A 23,804-nucleotide genomic window follows, 5' to 3' on the forward strand; every position below is an offset into this window, starting at 1 on the left:
CACACACACACACACACACACACACACACACACGGGGTGGGGGGATGGGGGAACTATGATTAAAGTGCAGGGTTCCCAGGCTCTGAGAGATGCCCCAGAGGCCAAAAGCACTGGCTGCTCTTCCAGAGGACCTGGGTTCAATTTACAGCACCCTTGTGATGGCTCCTAATCATGTATACTCCAGTTCCAGGAGATCTGATGCCCTCTTTTGTTCCCTGCAGACACCAGGCATACAAGTGGTACACAGACATATGTGCAGGAAAAACACTTATACACATAAAATTAAAAATTTAAAGCAATGCTGCCCACATGGGTCTTGACTTGGGGTGCACGTGTATATGTGTGATACTGGGAATGGACCCAGGGCCTTGTAGATGTGAGGTAAGCAAGCACCGGACATTGAGCTGAGTCCCACAGTGGGTCTCTAACAGCAACAGTCTGTGACACACTCTGCGATGTCCCAGTCAGAGCAGACTCTGAGGAAACGAGATGGTTCATACTCATTGGGTGAGGATCCCAGTCATCCATGGCTCAAGAGTATTCTCACATCTGCAGTTATTTGTGCTGTGACATGGGGACATGCTCGGGAAGCAGCAATGCCAGGACACAATGCCAGGACACGATGCTGTACTCCCACTGCCATGAGGAGGAGCAGCAAGGAGCTGCAGCAGTGATCCCGAGGAGCCTTTAGCATCACAGCGGGATGTTTTCCATCCCACCAGCCCTGCAAACAGCATACTGTGGGGTTCATGCTGTCTACTAGACAGAATCTAGAATCACCAGGAGCAGGCCTGTGCTTTAACTTAGGTGGGATGACCACCCACTGTAGGCGGCTCCCTCCCTGGCTGAGACCCTGTACTATATAATGGAGGGAAAGGGGGGGGGGAGGGGTGAGCATGGCTTCACCACTCTCTGTTACTGTGGATGTCATGTGACCAACTACTTCCTGCTACTTCATGACTGCCCACTGTGATGGACGGCACCCTTGAACTGAAAGCTGAAATAAACCCCTTCTCCTTACATTGCCTTTGTCGGTGAAAAGAACAACATTACCATGTTGATAGTAAAATATATACCAGTAAAAACACATACCAACTGTATGTGGCTCGTTGTTGTTTGTTTGTTTGTTTTTTAGACAGGGTCTCACCATGTTTCTATCACTGGGCTGGCCTGGAACTTGCTATGTAGACCAGGCTGCCTTTGAACCCACAGAGACTCAGGTGCCTCTGCCTTCCAATCCTACTTTGCCAAAGTCAATAATAATCTTTAAACACCTCCATGCCTGCCTTTGTCAGTAGCTAACGCCCTTTAATCTATTATCTGAGTAGTAGATTAAATACTGAGATGTTTGTGATGTTTTGTATATGCTTGGCCCAAGGAGTGGCACTATTAGAAGGTGTGGCCTTGTTAGAATAGATGTAGCCTTGTTGGAGTAGGTGTGTCACTGTGGGCATGGGCTTAAGACCCTCATCCTAGCTGCCTGGAAGTGAGTCTTCCACTAGCAGCTTTCAGATGAAGATGTAGAACTGTAGCTCTTCCTGCACCATGCCTGCCTGGATGCTGCCCTGCTCCTGCCTTGATGATAATGGACTGAACCTCTGAACCTGTAAGACAGCCCCAATTAAATGTTGTCCTTTATAAGCATTGCCTTGGTCATGGTGTCTGTTCACAGCAGTAAAACCCTAACTAAGACAATGTTGAAGACTGTTACACCTTATTTGAGTCAAGGGGTCCATGGAATACAAAATGATGGTGTCTCTGGCTGCTTTCCACCCTGCTTTCCACCACGATTTTCAGCCAGGTGGCAACAAACCCCATCCCATTTTCAACCATTCTGAAATGGCTGTATTTTGACAGGGTACTTATGCCCAGCCAAACAATGCTAGCCTCCAAATGTATGGCTACTGCCCCACTATAGTCTGCAACACTGACAAGACAGACTTTTGCTTACAAAAGAGAAATACTCCCCCCAACACACACAAACATGCATGCACACGCACACATGCATACATACACATAAATGTCCACACACACATGCATGTATATATACAATACACCCAAACACACACACACATGCATGCACATGAACATATGTGTAACACACACGCACACACACACACACATGCACACACACACACACACACCAGGCATCTCTCAGCACAACTTTTCAGGTTCATAAAAATTTCAAACAGCTAGAATGTTATTCATTTGACCACAGATTCCACAAGAGAACAGCCACAAGGACACAGAGAGGACATTCCATCAGCCGTGAAAGAATTTTTTTCAAGTCTCTGTAACATAGTTCACTAAGGACAAAGAAAGAATTGTATTAACACCCATGCCTCAAATAGCTTCTGTCCCAGATAAATCTGCCTGATCAGAAGCCTGCAGTGGCAGAACAAACCTGCAATCCAGCACTTGGAGAACTGGAATAGGCGGTTTGCCAGTTGTAGGCTAACCTGGGCTACACAGCGAGACCCTGTCCTGAAAAAAAGTAGGATTTGCCTTTGGTAAGTAAATAGTAGTTATATAAAATGAAGACAGCAAACACTGAAGGCAGCAGAGAGAGGGCTGCTCAACCAGGCTCGTCATAGTATGACCGGCCATTAATGACAACAGCAAAGCAGATGAAGAGCTTCCAGGCTAGTCTTCATGGTCAGATCTCTAGGTCTCCTGGCGGCTAACAGGACTCCCAGGTGGCACCAATGTGGGCAGCACCCATTGCAAGATGGTCCCAGATGAAAGGAACAGGCACCATGCAGGAGACCCAGGCACTGAGACACGGCAGAGAAACTGGTTGGCAAGGTGTCTTTCTACCTTATTGGGTTTTCCAAACTCACTTTGCCTTCATATGTAACATTCCTCATCTGTGTCCTCATTTGTGAACTTGTGCCTAGTCGGGCAGGCTTGAGCAGGTCCCGAGGCCCTCCCCCTGGTAGGACAAGAGCATGTCATTCCCCCTCCCTGTCTCCTTCCCACTGGGTTCCTGGGTCCCTGGCCAAGCAACTTGGCTTCCTTGAGAACTGAGCTAACTCAGGCAGTGTGTTATGGCCTCCTCCCCAAACACTGGCATTGGCGACTAACATTTGACTACTTCCCGGGGATTCCAAAATTGACACAGAAAGTCCCTGTGAGCCAGGCAAGCCTCTCAGCGTAAGTCTCCCTACTGCTGAACCGCGGTAGCATCTGTTAGGAATGGCTGAGACAACAGAATGAGTTTGTCCTGGTAAACAGCTTAGCACTGTAGCTAGCATGTGATCACTACATCTTGAGTCTGACTCCTCCCCTCCGCCCTCTGTGTGTGAGTGCCACACACAGTCGGGGTCTACTCTCTCACATACACATCTGCACACTGTCTCTGCGGCTGGCTGGTCACCGGGGCAGCTGACCATGCTCTGTGACTCCCTAGTTCTTTTTTTTTTTTTTTTTTTGGTTTTTTGAGACAGGGTTTCTCTGTGTAGCCCTGGCTGTCCTAGAACTCACTCTGTAGACCAGGCTGGCCTCGAACTCAGAAATCCGCCTGCCTCTGCCTCCCGAGTGCTGGGATTAAAGGCGTGCGCCACCACGCCCGGCTAGACTCCCTAGTTCTTGAAAACGACTTTCTCCCCAGTGCCGGTGCTTCTCAGATTCAGGGTTTAAAAAGGGTTAAAAAGGCCCAGGGGCAAACCTGGGGAAATGCCCTACAGTAACCCAGGTCAGCTCCCAGGGCTCTGTAAACAGCCCAGCCACTCTCTGCCACACTCCCCAGTCCCCACAGCCAGTTTTTGAGTCCAAACATCTGTGAATTTTACTTCCGTGTTCCATATCACTGAATGGGTTGGTTTGTCCTTCAGAAATCACAGATAACCCTACCTGCACACTCTCAATGAGTGGGGCACAGGGGGTGGCACTTTCAAAACTGCCCCACACTCCGACCCTAGATCCACATGGATCAGGAGATAGATACAATGTGCGGCCAGAAGCGAGGCACTTCTCTGGGTTCCATTACCCAAGACCAGAGAAAATAAACGCGCTTTTTTTTAAGTAGCTGCTGAAACGTGAGACTCAGATCACTTCTATAAGCTCCGGGCCAGCCCAGAGAAAGGGGGAGTTTTGTCAAGCGAGCTCTGCCACAAGCACACATAGCCTATTAGCTGGAAGCTGGCAGAGTCCCTGTAATGGTGTAAACAAGAAGGAGAAGCCAAGGAGTCATGAAAGCAGAGATGGGAGCAAGGACAAAGGTCAGAGCCATGAGCCCAGCCTTGGAGGCCTGCATGGCTCAGCCTGGGTTGAGCCGTGATGTGCCTTCCTGTACACTTTCTGTTTGCATGAAATTACGATTACCCCAGTGTTTTCAAGCTCAACCCGCAGGGGCTACCAGAAAGGTTACTGAGTTCCACTTCATGAAGTCCAGTGAATTTTAAACATTTACAGCCAGCCATCAACTTCCTTTAGTACACAAGAGCTAGAGCATTCTTAAAGTATCTGATGTTGGGATGCCCAGTGGAAGTCACGGCTCTCCAGGAATGTTTGCAAAGCCAAATAATTAAATCTTCATGCAGCAAGGAAAAATGGGCCACATGGCTCCCTGGGTCAGTGGTTCTCAACCTGTGGGTCTCAACACCTTTAAGATTGAACAGCCCTTTCACAGGGGTCATCAAGACCATCAGAAGACACAGGTGTTTACGTTATGATTCACAACTGTAGCAAAATTACAGTTATGAAGTAGTAACACAAATAATTTTATGGTTGGGGGTCACCACAACATAAGGAACTGTATTAAAGGGTTGCAGGATTAGGAAGGTTGAGAACCACTGCCATGGATTCATGAGATGGGCTGCCCGAGGACCCATTGTCCCTACCTCAGGTAGTAAATACAGAGTGTGGAGTAGTAAGTCACAGGTCCTTAGTGCCCACCAACAGGCTTTATCTGAGACTCTTTCATGCACCAGGGCTTCTCTCGGGGAACAATATGGACGATGTGATAGTGCACGCCTTCCTCTCAGCACGCAGGAGGATTCACAAGCACTTCAGAATGTGGGTAGATCTCTGTGAGCTCAAGGCCAGCCTGGTCTATATAGTGAGCTCAGGACAGCCAGGACTTTGTAAAACAGATCCTGTCTCTAAAAACAACCAAACAAATAGTACCCCCAATGACATCATGGCACAACCTACCTCAGACAGACCACAAGCCAGAGTCAGGCCCAACGATGTCTAGCTGTTCCTGACAGTGTCACAGGTGAGCTGGGAGCTTCTGTAACTTAGTACTCAGGTTCAGGAATCCCCTAGGAAGTTCCCAGCACCCAGGCAGAAATCCAGGCATCCTCCTTAGATCCCAGCCTGAACTATTCCCTGAGGGAAGGCCCTAATACTACAAGACTGATCTTTTAGCTTCATAAGACCTGTTGCTCAGGAAACAAGGTGCGTTTAACTGTGAGGTTCCCCGTGAAGTATAAGTGGTCTCAGCATCCTGACTTTCTGATACATCATCTCTAGGTCACCCATCAAGGTCCATTCCCAACACACACACCGAGGCAAAGCGTCAGAGAGCTGGAGTTTCCAGGGTGACTAGACCCGCATACACCTGATATGACTCCCCACAATGCTGTGCGCTTTCAAACACCTGAAGTAGTGCTCTGCCCGGTGATGGTTTGAATGAGAAAGGCCCCCATAGTGTTATATATTTAAATGTCTAGTCACCAGGGAGTGGAGCTGTTTGAAAGGATTAGAAGGATTAAAAGACCTGTGGCCTACTTGGAGGAAGCATGCTGGTCCAGGGAGGTGAGCTTTGATGTTTCAAAAGCCCCCATCAGGTCCGGTGTGTCTCTCTTTTTCTCCCTGTGGCCAGGATGTAATATCTCCACACTCTGCATGTACTGCCTGAGGTAGGGCAGCCCATCTGACATTACCACTCCAACAACATGCATGCCTGCGTGCCACCATGCCCTCACTACCATAATGATAATAGACTAGACCTCTGAAGCTATAAGCAAGCCCCAGTTCAATGCTTCCTTTCATAAGAGTTTCCTTGGTCATTGTGTCCCTTCACAGCAATACCCCCCCACTGACCACTTCCCCATTGGCAGTCTCTTCCTGACCTGCTGACCTAGCTGGTAGTTTCTACTGGAAATCCAATAGTGGAAATCCCCTGCAGCACACACAGAACCCCCTCAGCTTTCAAAGTATGAGGAGCCACCAGCCTGGCAGCTGTCCAACACCAGTTCCGCCTTCAGAGTTCACCAAGAGGGCTCAGAGGAGAAAGGCAGGGCTCACAGAATCAGCAGCCAGCCTCAAGTCTGGGACTACACTTCACAGATAAAGGGGTTTGGGGTGATGGAAATAGAACAAGGAATCTAAAATCCAAGCTATTTTGTTGGGTTTTTCAGTGGCTTCCTCCTCCTTTCTTATCCTTTAAGCATATGTCCCGAGAAAGGAAATTTTCTACATCATAAATCCAAAGACATGTTCCCACCCTCATCCCTAGAACCCATGTATAGAATCTTATTGGGAAATAAAGTTAGGGTCTAAAAAGTTTTCTGAATTATCCCAGCAGCCCTAAATCCTATTACAAGTGCCCACAGAAGACACACACAGAAGAGAAGACCCCATGACCCTGGAGACAAAGACTGGAGTGACTCAGCCGCTGGTCTACACCAGCAGTTCTCAACCTGTGGGTTACAATTCTTTTGGAAGTCAAATGGCCCTTTCACGGGGGTCATCTAAGACCATTGGAAAAAACACAGAGATTTCATTTACATTATGATTCACAGCAGTAGTAACATGAAATAGCAATAAAGATGATTTTATGGTTGTAGGACACCGCAACACGAGAAACTGTGTTAAAGGGTCATGGCATTAGGAAGGTTGGTCACTAGTTCAGTCCCCCAGCCTCTGCAGCCTCTCCACTTCCCCAGCAGGACCTAATGCTCTCCACCATCTCTCGGTCCCCTCCATCTCCAGGCTCCTCTGACCATTTCAGCCTCCATAGTAGCCTGCGGCTTGATTCCACTCATCTGTGGTCTCTGTCACAGTTGTCTCCAGAGCCCAATGCTCTCCAAGTCACCAGCAGCAGGAATCTCAGCTTTCTCTGCCCTGCTGTCATCTGGGAGGTAGCTTTCAGCTGGGGCTGGGTGCCAGATCACTGAAGGGTCAGGCAGACACAGGCAAGTCCTTGGTGGCCTTGTCTCAGCATTGCCTGCAGGACAGTCACCAGGAAACCATCAAAACCAGACCTCCAGGCCATCTGCACAGGAACCAGATCAGCAGGTTCCCAGGCTGGGAGGCAGCCCTGGTTCCAGGCCTCAATCCATCGCTTTCTACCCAGAGGGCCTTTCCAGGTAAGCAGCTCACTCTCAGCACGGGGCCTGTGAGTCCCAAAGGCCAGACCTGGATGGCCATGTGGATATGACACTTAACACCGCCAAATCACAACCCCCCACACACACACTCCATGACCTCCTGTGCCACTCTGTGAACCCCCACTCCAAGGCCAATGGCTGCATCTCTCACCTGGCATCCAATGCCCCTCCCATTGCTCCTTTCCAACCTAGCCTCAAACTTCCCCCACTATCCCTTTGTAGCCTAACCCTCTCTCCACTCCCCACCCCATCCCATTGCCCCTTTACCGTCTAACCCTCCACTTCCCCAGCAGGACCTAATGCTCTCCACCATCTCTCGGTCCCCTCCATCTCCAGGCTCCTCTGACCATTTCAGCCTCCATAATTAACACTTGCTCATTCCTTCCTGCACGCTGTGGTTAAACATGGGAAGCAATGAATGGTTTTTAAATGGTTCCTGTTATTTTTAATCACTGGATGGCCAGCACCATCCAACAACAACAACAACAAAGCTACCCCAACCCCATACAATAGTTGCTGACTGCCACACTTAAGTTTAAAAGGGTAGAGCTGGGGATGATGGCTCAGCCAGTGAAGTGTTTACTGTACAAACATGAGGCCTGAGTCCCATCCCAAAGCTCAGGTATAAAGCCAGGGTGTGATGGGAGGATGTTGGCAGCAGCCTAGCCAACTCAGCAAGTCCCAGGTCAGTGAGAGTCCCTGTCTCAAAAACAAGGTGAACGACATCTTGGGGAATGGCAAATGACGTTGACCTCTGGCATCTATATACATATGCAGTGCACATACATGCATGTGCACACATACGAACATACACAAAACACATTTTTTTGACACAGGGTTTCTCTGTGTAGCCCTGGCTGTCCTGTAACTCACTCTGTAGACCAGGTTGGCCTTGAACTCAGAAATCTGCCTGCCTCTGCCTCCCAAGGGCTGGGATCAAAGGTGTGCGCCACCACTGCCCAGCTGACCAACATAATTTTTTTTTCCAACATAATTTTTATCTTTACTTCAATATACAGTCCACAGAAAGCTATTGTGCCACTGCTTCTAAACCAGAGTTTTATTTTACTCCGTGTGACACCACCACTGTTCAGTTCACACGTGACCATGGCTGTGTTTAAGCAGCAAAGATGGACTTAAATTCTCTGAGGCAGAGGCCACATGCACCTGTGTGCCCAGTTCCCAGAACCAGGGTGTGCTCCAGCCTCACAGGAAATGGCACCAGCATCTTCAGTCCTCCCAACCCTCACAGTCAGGTGCCAATCAAGCCTGTATCTTTTCCCCTTTCCTCATCACAAGCCGGGCCACAGATGCCAGCAATCGCAGTCCCCTGGAATCTGTCTTGCCTGTCCCAGCCTCACAGTCCTTCCTTCCACTTGTCATGGGCAACTAAGACTACGGATAGCCAGGAAACCCTGCCCCATGCCCTGTTCTCAGCCCCAGATGGCAAGGGGCACCTAAGACACTACAGCTTCTCAGAAGCCTTACACAGAATCCTGGCTTTCACTTCCATCTTGAAAGGTGAGCAGAAGGTCAGACCACCACTCATGTCCAAAAATAGATAAATTTACACTACGGTCACTAAAATGACTTCAACTATGCTCCTAAAAGATAAGCCCTCATTCCCACCCTGTGTCTGGGACCTTCTCTGCGGGAGACGATTAGCTAAGCTCACCACATCACACTGGACAGTGCCCAGTGCTCAGCAGGCTGTGAGTCATGGCTATGCAGGAAGAGGAGGGTCAGACACACAGAGGAATAGCGAGGCCTCCGGGACAGGACTGTGCAGATCCCCCAGAGGAGGGAGACATTTGGTTTTTGCTCTGTGGTGAAGCCAGCCACTGGCACCTGGACTTCAGACATCTAACTCCAGAATTTCAAGAGAATCAGTTTCTATTGTGGTAAGCCACAGACAGTGTGAAACTCTCTAAAGCAGCCCTGGGCTACTCGGGCCTAGACTGGAGGCCGCCACCTCTCACCCTCATCAGGAAATCAGAAACCATGAACCCATCAACAATTATACTTCCTTTTCCTCCGTGCACAGGGGTGAGACGGGCAAGGGGTGTTCCTTCCATCCAGACCAGCCATCCCTTTGTCCCACCTTCAAAACCAAGACAAGCCAATCACAAACTTCAATGAAGAAAGAGAAGTTGGTAAGAATGGAACACATGACACTGGACTTGCGTCACAAAAACCCGAATGCTACTCCTGAACCAACTCAGCAAAGCTGCTCACTTCCTGAGCACAGGACTTAACCAAGTACAGAGATTCCCAGAGACGACAGCATGTGACTTTGTTTCTCAACCTTAAACCGGATCCAAACTAGAAGGAACGACCTTTGCCCTCCCTTCTGACTTCTTGAGAAATAAAGAGCCAAGCCCGGTTCTTTATCCAGACAAACACAAGGAAGAAGAGGTCTAACCCTGAACAGCTGTGCAAGAGACCAAGGACCTACAGGTCAAAACTAGCCTCCAGCTGCTTGGTGGGGACAGAAGCTGCCCTGAGGCCTGTGAGGATGCAGCTGGCCCGTACTGAACTGAACAGTAAGTGCCAGGGTGGCCACCATAGGACCTAGGGCATTAAAGCCAGTGAAACAGTGCTGGGCTATGGTCACAGGAGCCATGGCCACATAGGCAGTAGGGAAGGTTACAGAGTTCAGGTCCCTGATCCTCATACCATGTACACTGTCAACCTCGGGTCCTAATCTGAAATGTTGAGGAAACAGATGTCAGGAAAAAGAAGGCTGGTGGCCTCAGAAGTGGCTCTGTCAGTGAAGTGCTTGCCCACAAGCAGGAAGACCTGAGTTCGGATGACCTAAAACCCAATGACAAAGCGATGTATGGCAATGTGCTTCTGTGACCCTGGCACTGAGAACAAACATAGGCTGATCCCTGGGGCCAGTCTGTCTAGCTAAACTGGTGAGCCCCAGGTTCAGTGGGAGACCCTGCCTCAAAGTCTAAAGAAGGTGATAGCTGGGGAAGACACCCCACGCCATCCTCACACAACCATACAGCACATGCAAGTGTGTGTGTGTGTGTGTGTGTGTGTGTGTGTGTGTGTGTGAGATAAAAGAAGAGAAGGTTGGTCTGTCACAATCTCAAGAAATAACGGATCAGGCAAGTCCACAAAGCCAGAGAGGCTTAAAGAATGAAAAGCATGGGGCTGCAGAGACGGCTCAGTGGTTAAGACCATCCTCTGCTCTTCCAGAGGTCCTGAGTTCAATTCCCAACAACCACATGGTGGCTCACAGCCATCTGTAATGATATCTGATGCCCTCTTCTGGTGTGTCTGAAGACAGTGACAGTGTACTCATATACATAAAGTAAATACATCTTTAAGAAAATAAAATTGTGGACTCCTCCACTAGCTGTAGCTTCCTCACAGGTGACAGGGACAGAAGTGAACAAGACAAGAAGCAAGGAATGACGCTGTATACACTAGAGATGAAAATGTGAATCTGACTCACAAGGACTGAGTTTACCACGCTGTGGGAACAGCTAAGCTGAATCAGAGATGCCCTGCCACGGTCACCCAAAGCCAGCATGTGAAGAGATGAAGTCTCTTCTAAACATCCTGACTACAGAAGGCAGGGTGCACACCCGGAAGCAGGTTGTGCGTCACAGTGAAACAAATTAGCCTATTGTCACGCAGCTCATCGGTGTCACCTGAACCATGTGTGTTCAAGCAAGAATTTACTGAGGGAAACCCAGTAACCCCGAATAATGCAAAGACAAGAGAGGTTCTTTAACACCCAGGGAAAAAACACTTATATAACAGGCTGAGCTGGGAGACAAAAGCCCTCACAGGGCCGCCCTCCAGATCCCCTTTTCCTTGAATAGGCACCGTGTGGCCTGCTGGCCACTGATTCTCAGAGGAGATTAACAAATAAAAACCCAATCTCTTGCGAAGCCTGCTCATTAAAGCAGGAAGCTAAAGTCAGCTTCAAACAAGTTTTAACTTGCTTCAAAGCCAAGACTGGACCACAAGAATGAACCACATTAAGAAGAGTCTAGAAGGGACTCTTGAAATGCATTATTCAGAAGAGCCTCTATATAGGGGCACATCACTCTGCAGACATCCCAGAACGCTAAGGTCTTTGAGACTGGGAGAACTCCCTTCTGCAACCTACAAAGCCCTGTGAGAAACACACAAGCATTTCCCCACCAGTACCGTCCCTGGGGCAACCTATTCAGCCGTTTCTTGGGAAAGAGAACTTGACAGAGGTTTGGGCATTCAGTCACCTGTCATTTAAGCTGCAGGAGGGCTGTGCTCTAGCAAGACCACTGCAAAGCACATTCACTAAGCATTTGAGCATTTTATAAGAACTGATTATCATGTTAAAATATAACATTAGGATATGTACTGGATGGTTTGGTGTGTCAACTTGACACAGGCTGGAGTTATCACAGAGAAAGGAGCTTCAGTTGGGGAAATGCCTCCATGAGATCCAGCTGTAAGGATCTCATGATCAATTAGTGATCAAGGGGGAGGGCCCCTTGTAGGTGGTACCATCTCTGGGCTTGTAGTCTTGGGTTGAATAAGAAAGCAAGCTGAGCAAGCCAGGGGAAGCAAGCCAGTAAGTAACATCCCTGCATGGCCTCTGCATCAGCTCCTGTTTCTTGACCTGCTTGAGTTCCAGTCCTGACTTCCTTTGGTGATGAACAGCAGTATGGAAGTATAACCAGAATAAACCCTTTCCTCCCCAACTTGCTTCTTGGTCATGATGCTTTGTGCAGGAATAGAAACCCGACTAAGACAAGATGTATGCAGAAATAAAATTTTAAAGTAAACACATAAAACTGTCAGATTCATTGTGATAGAGGGTAGACTGTGCATGCCAGGGGCTGGAGAGAGGATCAGGAGCCAGCAAGGAGTAGTACATTTTCAGAAGACTGAAATTTTCCAGAGGGCAAGGCATGTGAAGGGTGGAGCTCAGTAGACAGTGCCTCCCTCCTGAGCCAGCTCAAGGCCCTGGATTCATCCCTTAGCTTCAGGGGGAGAATCTGGAGCTAGTGATGATTGTGAAATGGCACAAATGTATCTGCACACACCCCACAGATTAAAATGGGAAATTTGGGAATGCTCTTAAGCCACAATCTTCAAACTCTGTAACAGATGGAAAACCAACAGCTACCAACCCCAGGAAAATTGGATGGTGTGGTGGTTTGAAAACACTTGGCCCATGGAAAGTGGCACTATTAGGAGGTGTGGCCTTGTTGGAATGGGTGTGGCCTTGTTGGAAGAAGGGTGTCACTGCATGGGCAGGCTGAGATTTCCTAGTTCTCAAGCTCCACCCAGTTCAGAAGAGGAGAGCTTCCTCCTGGCTACCTTCAGATCAAGATGTAGAACCCTCAGCTCCTTCTCCAGCACCCTGTCTATCTAGATGCTGCTGCCATGCTTCCCGTCATGATGATGATGATGGACTGAACCCCTGAAACTATAAGCCAGCCTCAATTAAATGTTGTCCTCTATAAAAGTTGCCATGGTCATGGTGTCTGTTCATAGCAATAAATAAGACAGATGGTGTGATCCCTCCTCTCCCCTCTGCTTTTCTTTTTTTTTTTTTTTTTTTTTTTGGTTTTTCGAGACACAGTTTCTCTGTGTAGCCCTGGCTGTCCTGGAACTCACTCTGTAGACCAGGCTGGCTTCGAACTCAGAAATCCACCTGCCTCTGCCTCCCAAGTGCTAGGATTAAAGCCATGTGCCACCACTGCCTGGCTTCCCCTCTGCTCTTAAGTTTGCATTCTATGGTTGTGATAAATACCAGGTCCAAAAGGAGCCAAGGGAGGAAAGAGTTAAATTCACCTGACTGCATATGCAGTTCATCCTGAAGGCAGGGCAGGGCAGGGACTAAAGGCAAGGTCTCAGAGACCACGGAGAACACTGCTTAGTAGCTTTCTCCCTGTGGACAGCTCAGGACCACCTGCACCAGGGAGTCCACCCACAGTGGTCTAGTCCGGTGCACAATCATTAACCAAGAAATTGCCCCCACAGACTTGCCTTCAGGCCAATCTGATAGCATTTTCTCAATCAAGATTCCCTGCCCAGGTGACTCCAGCTTGTGTCAGGTTGACCAATCAGGAGCCAGCATGCTCTAGCTGATGAAGATAACTTCAGAAGCTCAGCATGCATTGCAGTCCCACTAACCAGTGAGAACTCAGAGCTCCCCCCTCCCCCATGGATTAGTTTGATGGAGAGGGAGACTAAGGTTAAATTTTCACTTCTCTCCCTGTATTCTGTCTGCCCCTAACGAAGGACTTTGTTCTGTATTTATTGAACAGTGCAGAAAACATTATTTTATATACACCTAAAATTATATACAATACGAGTAAGATATGCATATAAGTGTATAATACATATACATATATATATATACACATATACACATGCACATACATATACATGTGAGAGATGTATAAACATATAAAAGGAAGTTCGAGCCGGGCGTGGTGGCACACGCCTTTAATCCCAGCACTCGGGAGGCAGAGGCAGGCGGATTTCTGAGTTCGAGGCCAGCCTGGTCTACAGAGTGAGTTCCAGGACAGCCAGGGCTACACAGAGAAACCCTGTCTTGAAAAACAAAACAAAACAACAACAACAAAATCAGCTAAAAAAAAAAAAAATGCAGTGCCAGGCATAGGAAACCTCCTTTCAAATTGGTCAGGGTAGGCCAAGGGATTCCAAAAACAACACAGAGATTGTCAGTGGTAACCTGTCAGGGGTTGAGAATCAGCTAGCCCTGCTGCTGAAGACACTTAGGACAGAAGACTTTGATGACTCAAACTGGATCTGACCTGAAAGCCTCGTCCCTGTATTCCAGCTTCCATGGCACCAGAAAACACCGTGCAAGCTGCCACCAGGGGGAGGCAATTAAACAGCGCTTTCCAGCTGCAGCACCTGTGAGCAGGACAATTAGCAGCATGGTGAGATAGACTTGGAGGTGGAGTCGTAACCCACAGCTGTCTAATCGGACTTAACAGGAGGAAGATCCTGCCTGGTACTAGAAGCCAAAGCAACTCCCCAGGGTGAATGATGCCATGGGCCTTAGAGAAGACTCTATTACCAGCCCTTTGCTCGAACAGCGTGGTTCCCTGCTACAGTCTGAAGGTTATACCCTCCTATGAGTGTAGCTACAACCTCTCCCTTAAAACATATCTCTCTTTATAGCAAAAAAAAAAACACCATCTCAGAAAGCCACAGCTGGACAGAGATAATGAATCACCGGGGAGCTGACCCCCAACAGAGGCATCACAATCCAGCATCTAAAAGAGATCACAGGAGAGAGGACAGAATCCTTGAGAGCCAGAACACCAGGAAGTCTGCCGTGAGTGAGACAGCCTGTCCTAGAATTGGCTGCATAAACAAGACCAGAACAATAGCGACTTCAATGGGCACATTAGCACTGAAGGGAGAGACTTCCCCAGGGTCACACATACCACTGTATAAAGACCTACAGGCAGCTAATGACTTCTGGGAGAAGAATTAGCCTAGCCCAGGGATGAGCCCTGTTGGTTGTCCAGTGCAGAGTGGTCAGCCTCGAAACCTTATACACCCAAACAACAAACAGGCCCAGCAGCTTGTCTTCATATGTTTGTGCAGACACATACATATATATATGTAACAAATATAGTAAAGGACAAAGAGACTATCTACTTGAGAGAGGGGGAACATGGGAGGGGGAGACGATGTAATTCTACTTCAATTAAAAACATTTGATGTTTGTTCGTTTTTTAAAGAAAGCATCACGTGGGAAAGAAGTGGTACTTTACAGAAATCTTTATGAGCCTCTCTCAAAGGGATTAAGTTATCGACCCAGCTGACCGAGATCACAAGCAGGACTGCAAAAAGATAGTTACCAAGTTGATCGTGTTGTCTCAACATTTATGTCAGATATTTGTTGTATAAGGTTGCTTTAAAACCCTCTGGTTAAAAAAAAAAAAAAAAACCCTCTGGTTGTCTTCAACAAGTGATCAACACAGGTCATGTACACACACACACACATGCATTCATAACTCCAGGCCAGGGGCATTGAGGAGTATGTAACTTAAGAGCTAGCTGTGCATTCACGTTTAAAAATTAAGATTCTGTAGGAAATCCAAGACTGGTAAGGTTGACTATTGTCCTAAAGGTAGGTTAAGTCCATAGGCTAGGTGGGGCTGAGGTGGTACATGCCTTTAATGACAGCATTCACCAGGCAGAGACAGGTGGATCTCAGAGAATTTGTAGACCAGCCTGGTCTGCACAGTGAGTTCCAAGCCAGCCAGAGCCATACAATAAGACCCACAGTCTGACTACACAGCAAGATGTCACTCAAGGCCTATTGTTTTTGTTTGTTTGTTTGTTTGTTTGTTTGTTTTTTCGAGACAGGGTTTCTCTGTGTAGCCCGGGCTGTCCTGGAACTCACTTTGTAGACCAGGCTGGCCTCGAACTCAGAAATCCGCCTGCCTCTGCCTCCCGAGTGCTGGGATTAAAGGCGTGCGCCACCACGCCCGGCTTCAAGGCCTATTGTTAACAGGGTTGTGAGGCCAACAAAAGTTCCAGTCTCCGAATGTAAGAGGCACTTTCATAAAAATGGTATCACTATGGCTAACCCAAGTTAATCAGATTTGAAATTAATTAAGTTTGGAATGTGTTCTGCAATCGCTGTAGAAAATGTGGCTTGCTAAGCAAGCAACAGGTCACCAGTTCTGATAGATGGAAAGATGAAGACAGAGCAAACGGTCTGAAACTGTGGTCAGTGCACACCCAGCACTAACGCGGCTGTGGTCTCCAGATGGCTAAGTGCTCCTACACTAGGAACTCATAATGCCATTTTCCTATTTATTTGTTTTATTTGTGTGTTGAGCGTTGGGTGTGGATGGTGCACCCTCACCTGTGTGCTCTTGGAGAAGGATCGCAGACATCTTCCCCCATTGATCTCCACTGCTCTGAGACAGGAGCTCTTGCTGAAGCTAAAGTTTGCTGGTTTCCAGCCAGGCTAAACCCCAGGAGCTCTTTGTCTCCACCTCCACCCCCACTTTTACCCCAGCACGGGATTACAGATGAGCATATGGGCATGCCAGGCTTCTCACGTGGGAGCTTCCAAAACTCAGCTCCTCACACAGGCAAACCAAAGTGTCCTTACCTACAGAGCCATCTATAGTCCCTGCCTGGTTTTGCTTGAGGACCACCAAAAAAGGTAAAAATAAAAGTCCCCAGAACAGTGTGGAGTCGCTTCTCCTATGTCCTCAACACAGTTCTGGGCCCTGCGTCTGCGCACTTTTGATTCTTTTTGAGAAGTATCCAGTTTCCTAGTCCTGCACAGGGACAGCAACTTTCTCAACATCACTAAAAGAGAACCTGCCCGTTCCCCATTATGTCCTGGCCTTTCGTTAAATATCAACTGGCCACCGATGCGTGAGTTTATCCTGGGCTCCCTGCCATGCTCAGTGCACCTGTTTTTAGGCTTGTTTGTTCCTGTTTGTGGTGTGTTTTGAAGTGGACTGGTGTGAAGTCCCAAGCGCTGTTCTTGGTCTGATCGCTTTGGCTATTCTGATCATTGGAGCTCTACCGAAGTTTGGGGTCAGGGTGATTTTGTTCTACTTTTGTGGGGGAAAAAAGTAGCACCGGGATTGAATCTGTAGATCGTTTTTAGTATTGACACTTCGACAATCGTCTCACCATGCAGACACACGCATGAGCCCCGTCCTGCGTTCCTAACTTCCTGTTTCCGTCAGAAACACTTTGGTCTCGCATCATAGCTCTTTCTCCTCCTTGATTCAATCTGTTGCCAATATTTGGTTTATTTTTGATGCTGTTCTAAAAAACCAACCACTCTCTGAACTCTCTTTTCAGACGGTTCATTGTTGGCATAGGAAACACCACCAACTTTTATGTTAGGTCCAAAACAAACTGGGGACAAATGGCTAACTGTGGTGCCAGTTAGCTCACTGTATTTGTCTGTATTAGTCAGGGTTCTCTCGAGTCACAGAACATATGGGCAGTCTCTGTATAGTAAGGGAATTTGTTGATGTCTTACAGTCTGCAGTCCAACTCCCAACAATGGTCAGTAGCAGCTCTGAATGGAAGGCCAAGCATCTAGCAGTTGCTCAGACCCACAGGGCAAGCAGGCTAGGAAGAGAAAGAGTAAATCTTCCCTCTTCCAATGTGCTTATGTAGGTCTCCAGCAGAAGCTGTGGCCCAGATTAAAGGTGTGCCACCACTCCTTTAATCCCAGATGACCTTGAACTCAGAGATCTCCCTGTCTTCTGGAATTCATAGCCACTACACCTCAAGATCTCCCTGCCAAGATCCGGATCAGAAACTTCTCTCTCCCAGCCTCCTGATTACAATCACTGGGGAGCCTTCCAATCCTGGATTGTAGCTCATTCCAGATACAGTCAAGTTGACAACCAGGAATAGCCACTACACTCAGCAAGGCCAATGCTGGACTCCAGGCTCACTCAGCACCTTTGGCTCCTCACAGCTCTTCTCACCTGGCCCCAACCCTAAACCTCTCCAGTTTTGACTTCCCTTTCCCAGGCTCTCATTCCAGTAACCCTGCTCTTTAGGCCATGTTCTCTCTCTGCTCTCTTCCCTCTCCCTCTCCGTCTGGGTCCTCCTGCTCCCCTCTCTGTTCTCCCTCCCTCCCTCTCCCCACCCCCTCCTCATGGCCCAGTTCACTGTACTGTCCACCACCTTCTCCTTCCTGCTCTGGACTCTTCCAGGTGCCTCTAGCTGTACTCTTCCCTACAACTACAATAAAAACCTTCTCTTCAGCCACACCCTGGAGGGGTCGTGTGCTCATTACATTTCGTTTGGGGTCCTGAAACTTTACTATGCATTTACTATGAGTTTACCATGTGTCTCTAACAGGTTTTTGTGGCCATTAGACTTTTCTTTGTACACACACGCATGGTGTCTGTAGAAAAGGACCATTTCACGTCTTCCTTTCCAGAGTCAATGCCTTTTCTTTTGTCTGACCTTGTTGCTATGGCGAGCACTCCTAGCATTATTTTGAATGGAGTCTTTCTTAGAGAAAACCTTTCACCCCTTCTGGTTACATGTTCCCACTTAGCAATGAAGGCTGGGCTACCCTCAAGCTCCACCCTCAGAGTTCAGCACAGAGTCCACGGGCAGCTGTGAGGGACAGGCAGCTCCCTGCCTGTGTCCAGGCAGTGAAAAGTCATTCCAGGAAAGCTATGAACCGGCGACCTCCGGGGCAGTTACAAAGTCCTCCAGCTGCTGTTTTCCTGAGGCCCATCACGCCCTCCACACTGTGACCCTCTCACTGGCAGGCGTCTGGCCTCTGGGACAGGCATGGCTGTGTGCTGTATAAGCACTTTGTGCCTCAACCGGCATCAGCCTTGCCAGGCCAGGTCCTTACAAGCAGCATGTCCTGAACTCTGGCACAGGACTAAGAGAATGTGCCTGTCTCCAGGACTCCATGCACCAGGAGTTGGCTGCAGGGATGGCCTCAGTGTGGGGCACAGTTATCAGCCAGGTTGGGGACCTCTATAGCACGAGGAGGTAGCCTGCCCCCATGGCCATGCACAGCGTGGCACTGAAGGCTCCAGCCACTCAAAAATAAGCGTGATTGGGAAGAGCATGCGATGAGAGAAGAGTGCGGAGGAATTTGACACATTCCTCCAGTGAGTCCTGTGACAAGAAGCTTTAAGGTGGGACTTTTTTTTTTTTTGGTTTTTCAAGACAGGGTTTCTCTGTGTAGCCCTGGCTGTCCTGGAACTCACTTTGTAGAGCAGGCTAGCCTTGAACTCAGAAATCCACCTGCCTCTGTCTCCCGAGTGCTGGGATTAAAGGCGTGCGCCACCACACCCGGCTGGTGGGATGGTTTTTAATTTACCACCTTAGTATACTGCTGTGCCCCACCGGCACCCACACTCAACACGCACATTACACAGTGTGGTGTGTGCACTAGCACAGGCGTCACGGGCACACATATGGAGCAACTGTTCTTTCCACTCTCCTCAGAATGATGTCACTCTGGGAAGAGCATAGCGGGGCGTGGTGATTCCGTCCACAGACCCTGGGGAAGTTCCCCAGGCTCACGCTCCACCTCAGCCATTCCTCAGTATGTAAACTCCCTGCAGACAAGAATCAGGCTGAAGTTTGCCAGGGCTCTTGAATGGCAAGGAGGGAGAATGATTAGGGCACATTCTAAGGGAAAGGGGCCTCCCGAGAGGGATGTTGTGCCTTGGAAGATTATAGGGAGGAAGGCAAAGAAGCCCAGATGCTGACAGGAGCTAAAATGCACATGCGCGCGCGCACACACACACACACACACACACACACACACATCACAGACATCCACCTTATTCCCCCAAGGACATTCACTTCCAATCTGTGGAAGCTACTTACTTGCACAAGAGCTATTTATGTCTGTGAGCCTGAATGATAAGGTTAGACACTTTTAAAGCTAAATATGGAAGGGGCTGGAAGAATGGCTCAGAGGTCAAAAGCACCGACTGCTCTTCCGTACGACTTGTATACAGTTCCCAGCACCCGTGTGGTGACTCTCAAGGGTCTGTAATGCCAGTCTCCATGCCCTCTGCTGAGTTCTGTGGGCACAGCATGCACACAGGGTGCACAGGGTGCATGCAGACAGAATAGCCACGCCCATAAAATAATCTGTAACTAAAAAGAAAGCCGATCCACAAAGTTCGGAACCTTAGCTAGGCAAGTTCAGTGGCAGTGCCACACTCCTTGTGACCTGGTGACACCGCGACTCTGCTGAGCAAAAACACCCATAAAACATATGAGCCACGTTTCATACCTGATAACTTAATTCTGCTTATGCCAGTAATTTTCCAAGAAAATGTCCCCCTTAGAAAGTTTCCAGGCTCAAGAGTTTTCAGTAAAATTCTAATAACCTGGGGCTGGCAAGATGGCTCAGTGGGCATGCAAGGCTGATGATCTGTGCTCTGTCCCCAGAGGCCACACCACCACAAAACTGTCCTCTGACCTGCGTATGACACTGTGGCATGCATGTGCCTGTCTACAACACATGTGTGCACACACACACACACACGCACGCACACATGTACATGCAATGCACACACTTGCACACAAAGGAAAAAAACCCACATGCATAGTAAAGGTTTTGGGTTTTTTTTTTAACTCTAATAGTTTTTGAGCATTCCACAAAATGCATGCGGCAAAACAAACACGTGGAACTTCTCCTAGTTTCCTGGAACCCGTGGCTTCCATTTCTCCACATATGTACTAAATGAGAGAGAAAGTCTGTGAACAAAGACCAGCCACAAAGCCCTCTGAGTCTTCAAGTCAGGATGCCCTGCCCAGTGGTGACAGAACTTTTAAGTTACAAAAGCCTCAGGCTCTGAGGAAATCAAGTTGCCCTTCAAAATAGTCTTTACCAAGGCACAAAAGGTGCCCACACAGCCTGATGTCTGGGAGATTCTGAAGTACCGATGGCAGACCTCACCCTGTAACAAAGGGGAAAACACAACAAGAAGCCTACCCCAGGGGTGCTGAAGCGGATGCGCGGGTACCTCCTATCCCTGTCCACAGCCCACCTAAAAAGTCTTACAGAGATAGATGAGGGAGAGGATGAAACCAAGAGTGCTAACCTCAGAGCCAGGAGTACTCCTGGAAGACTGGATCCTCAACCCAGGCTTTCAGGGACAGAGCCGCTCTTTCACTCCCAAACACCTGCATCCCCTGACCCTCCCGAAAGCAAAAGCCACGTGCTCCATTCCAAGATCCCCAGCTCCCACCGTCGGCCGCAGCAATAGCAACATCGCCCTGTAAGGGAGCTGGTACTTGGCCCCTCCCCCACCCCTACCCTACCCCCACCCTATACGAAGGCATGTAAACACTCAACAAGCCCAGCTGGGACAATCTTTGCAAGGAGGCACAGCTGAGTGCCCCAAAATGGCTAAAGCCAGTTCAGTTCACTGCTGTGCACAGGTCTGGGCCCAGGAAGCAGAACTTAGCATGGAGATGATGCTTATTAGCATCTATTTGCTAATAGCAGGTTACATCACCATCCTGTTGGCAGCTCTGATCACCCATGACCTGCAAGTGCCCCCTCTCTCTATCAGAGCACTTTAGAAAGGGGTGTGAGTAACCACAGCATAATGGGGGCATGCCTGTACCCAGACAGACATGGTGTGTATCCCACTTGCCTGCCCCTGGGCTACTGCACCAAGAGATATAGATAAGAAGCTTAAAAAGTCAGCAAGCACCTCCTTTCCACACCCAGCCACACCCAGCATGCTCCAGGTGCTAAGCATTCGGCTTTGACTTTGTCAAGAGTCAAACAAACTAACCAAGTGCTATGGCTCTGACTACTGTACGTCCCAAAGCCCTCACAGGTGTGTGCCTGCCACCCCTCCCCTCAACCTGCCTGTCACGGCAAGCTGGGTTTGGTCTGCTATGCTAAAGGGTCAGTTGGGGAGAGGGCAGGGATTTTAAACAGTACACAATGCAGGGAAAGGTAACCCTTTAGGGTAGATGTTCCACACAGAATCCCGAACAATATTAACCTCTCTTCTCTGCTCCCTCCAGGCCACTGGCAGCCCAGAGGTCACCAGCAAAGCAGGCACAAAGTTGGTGATATGCACCACTGTTGACTCTGTACCTTGTTCCCCTGAGCATGTGTACACAGCCATCAGGAATGTGGAGAAGGGGCCTGGCCACCCGGCAAGGCTCCGGTCATCTGCCTTCACACATAGGCTTTTGGGAACACAAAAGCAGCCGAGGAGGCCTGGAAATGAGTTGACCTGCTCCCGCCCCCACAAAGGGAATCAGCAAGTTCTCCGGACAGCGTCAGTGTTACAAAACCCCCTGCTGACCGAGATTCCGGATTCATCACATCCTCATCCTCAGCCTTGACGGAGAAAGTGGCTCCACCCACCAAATTGAAACAGCTAGCGGGGACACAGTTACCCTGTGCTGTGTTGGCCACACATCTATCGCTACTCCAGAAACATTGAGAGGTGTGGGGAAAGCTGACCAATTCTGCTTTCTCCTCTTACAAACCCAGAGCAGCAGGCAAGCCATTTAAGCCAAGCGTAGAGGCAGAGCTCTGTCGGAGGCTGGGAAAGGAGTCCAGAGTCTGACTAGACTTGATATTGTATTCATGGGTGCTCAGTGGGAGGCAGGTGGACAGCCTGAGAAAACTCGGAGGCTCTGCCTGCAATGCGGAGTAAAGACCAGAGTCAAAGGAAAGACGGGGAAAGTGGAAATCAGTCCATTTCCCACGGTGGCTAAGTAAGGAACGGGGAAGCCGAAGGAGGGAGGGAAGCTCCCCAGACCTTCACTAACTCAGCTTGAATCAGAATGTAGCCAACAGATTGATACCCTACCCGCAATACAAGGAGTTGGGGATTAGGAGCAAGACTTCTGAGTATATCACTCTTTACACAACATAAAAAGTCAGAACTTGGAGTTTCAGACATTGGAAACCTCTCTCCCTGAAACTATACCATACTATTTCCGGGTTCGTTTGTTTCACTTAAAGTATCTTATTTCTTTATCACGGAAAAGGAAGAAGACAGAAACAAATTAATCGGGAAAGTCCAAGACGAAGTTGTACACGCACTAAAAATAATTCACTACCTATCTTAAAAATGCCAGTACAGGAAGCTATTCCACTCACGTGACTTGCGCACCAGCCAAGACTCCGCACTGGGTAAATAACCGTGAGTCGGGGAGGCTGGGCGACTCCAACTCTACTTCCCAGTCGCCTTACATCCAGCAGAGTGGTCCAACGCTCTCTGACTCAGTTTCCTCGTTCATAAAGAGGTCGGTAATAGCAGCGCTGCTCAACTCCCAAGGCTGCTTTGTACGCCAAAGGAGGGCACCCTGAGGGGGACATTAAAGCACCTAAGATGCGAGAGTCGTACTGATCGGAGATCTCTCCCAGGATAACCTGAATCTTCGCGAAGACGCACAGAGTGCTGCTGAACTGGAGATTTTCTCAATCGGCAAAGCAAGGCAAGTGGGAACAGAGGTGCAATGAATGTCACAGCCCAAAGTGGAGACCCCGCGGCTGCCCACAGACGACTCCTCGACCCGGCAGAGCCCCGAAGCCCGCCTGTCCCGGCGGCGCCGCCCTCACCTGCGGTGTCCCATATGGAGATGTTGAAGGAACGCCACTGCTTCAGGTAGAAGGCGCCGCCCACGGTGCTGACCGTGTCCGGGAAGCGACGCTCCATGTAGCGCTGCAGCAGCGACGTTTTACCCACGTTCATGTCCCCCAGCAGAACGATCTTCCCATCCGGCTTCCGCATAGCCGCGGAGGAGATGACCCCTGCGCTTCTCGGTCACCCGCCCAGGATGCCAGGGGACGCGGACCCCGGCCTCCAGGGACCCCGAACTCTAGTGGCCCTGGCCTGAGATCCGAACTCGATGAAGTGCCAAAGAGCGCGCGCCACAGTTCTGTACTCGAGTGTGAACTCAGCCCTGCGACCACGTGGTTACCCGGCCGCCACGCCCACCCCACGC

At 49.1% G+C, this 23,804-nt stretch overlaps 1 protein-coding gene across 1 annotated transcript in view; it reads right to left on the minus strand.

Annotated features, from left to right (window-relative positions):
- The window catches only part of Rab20 (RAB20, member RAS oncogene family), a 25,632-nt gene extending 1,828 nt beyond the window's left edge, over positions 1-23,804 (minus strand). The window contains exon 1 of the mRNA XM_021170067.2: positions 23,419-23,804. Coding sequence (XP_021025726.1) covers positions 23,419-23,590 — 172 coding nt within the window. The 5' untranslated portion in view covers positions 23,591-23,804. The remainder of the gene's footprint in view (positions 1-23,418) is intronic.

The sequence above is a fragment of the Mus caroli genome, chromosome 8 (genome assembly GCF_900094665.2).
Source record: "Mus caroli chromosome 8, CAROLI_EIJ_v1.1, whole genome shotgun sequence".
Classification (NCBI taxonomy): Eukaryota; Metazoa; Chordata; class Mammalia; order Rodentia; family Muridae; genus Mus; species Mus caroli.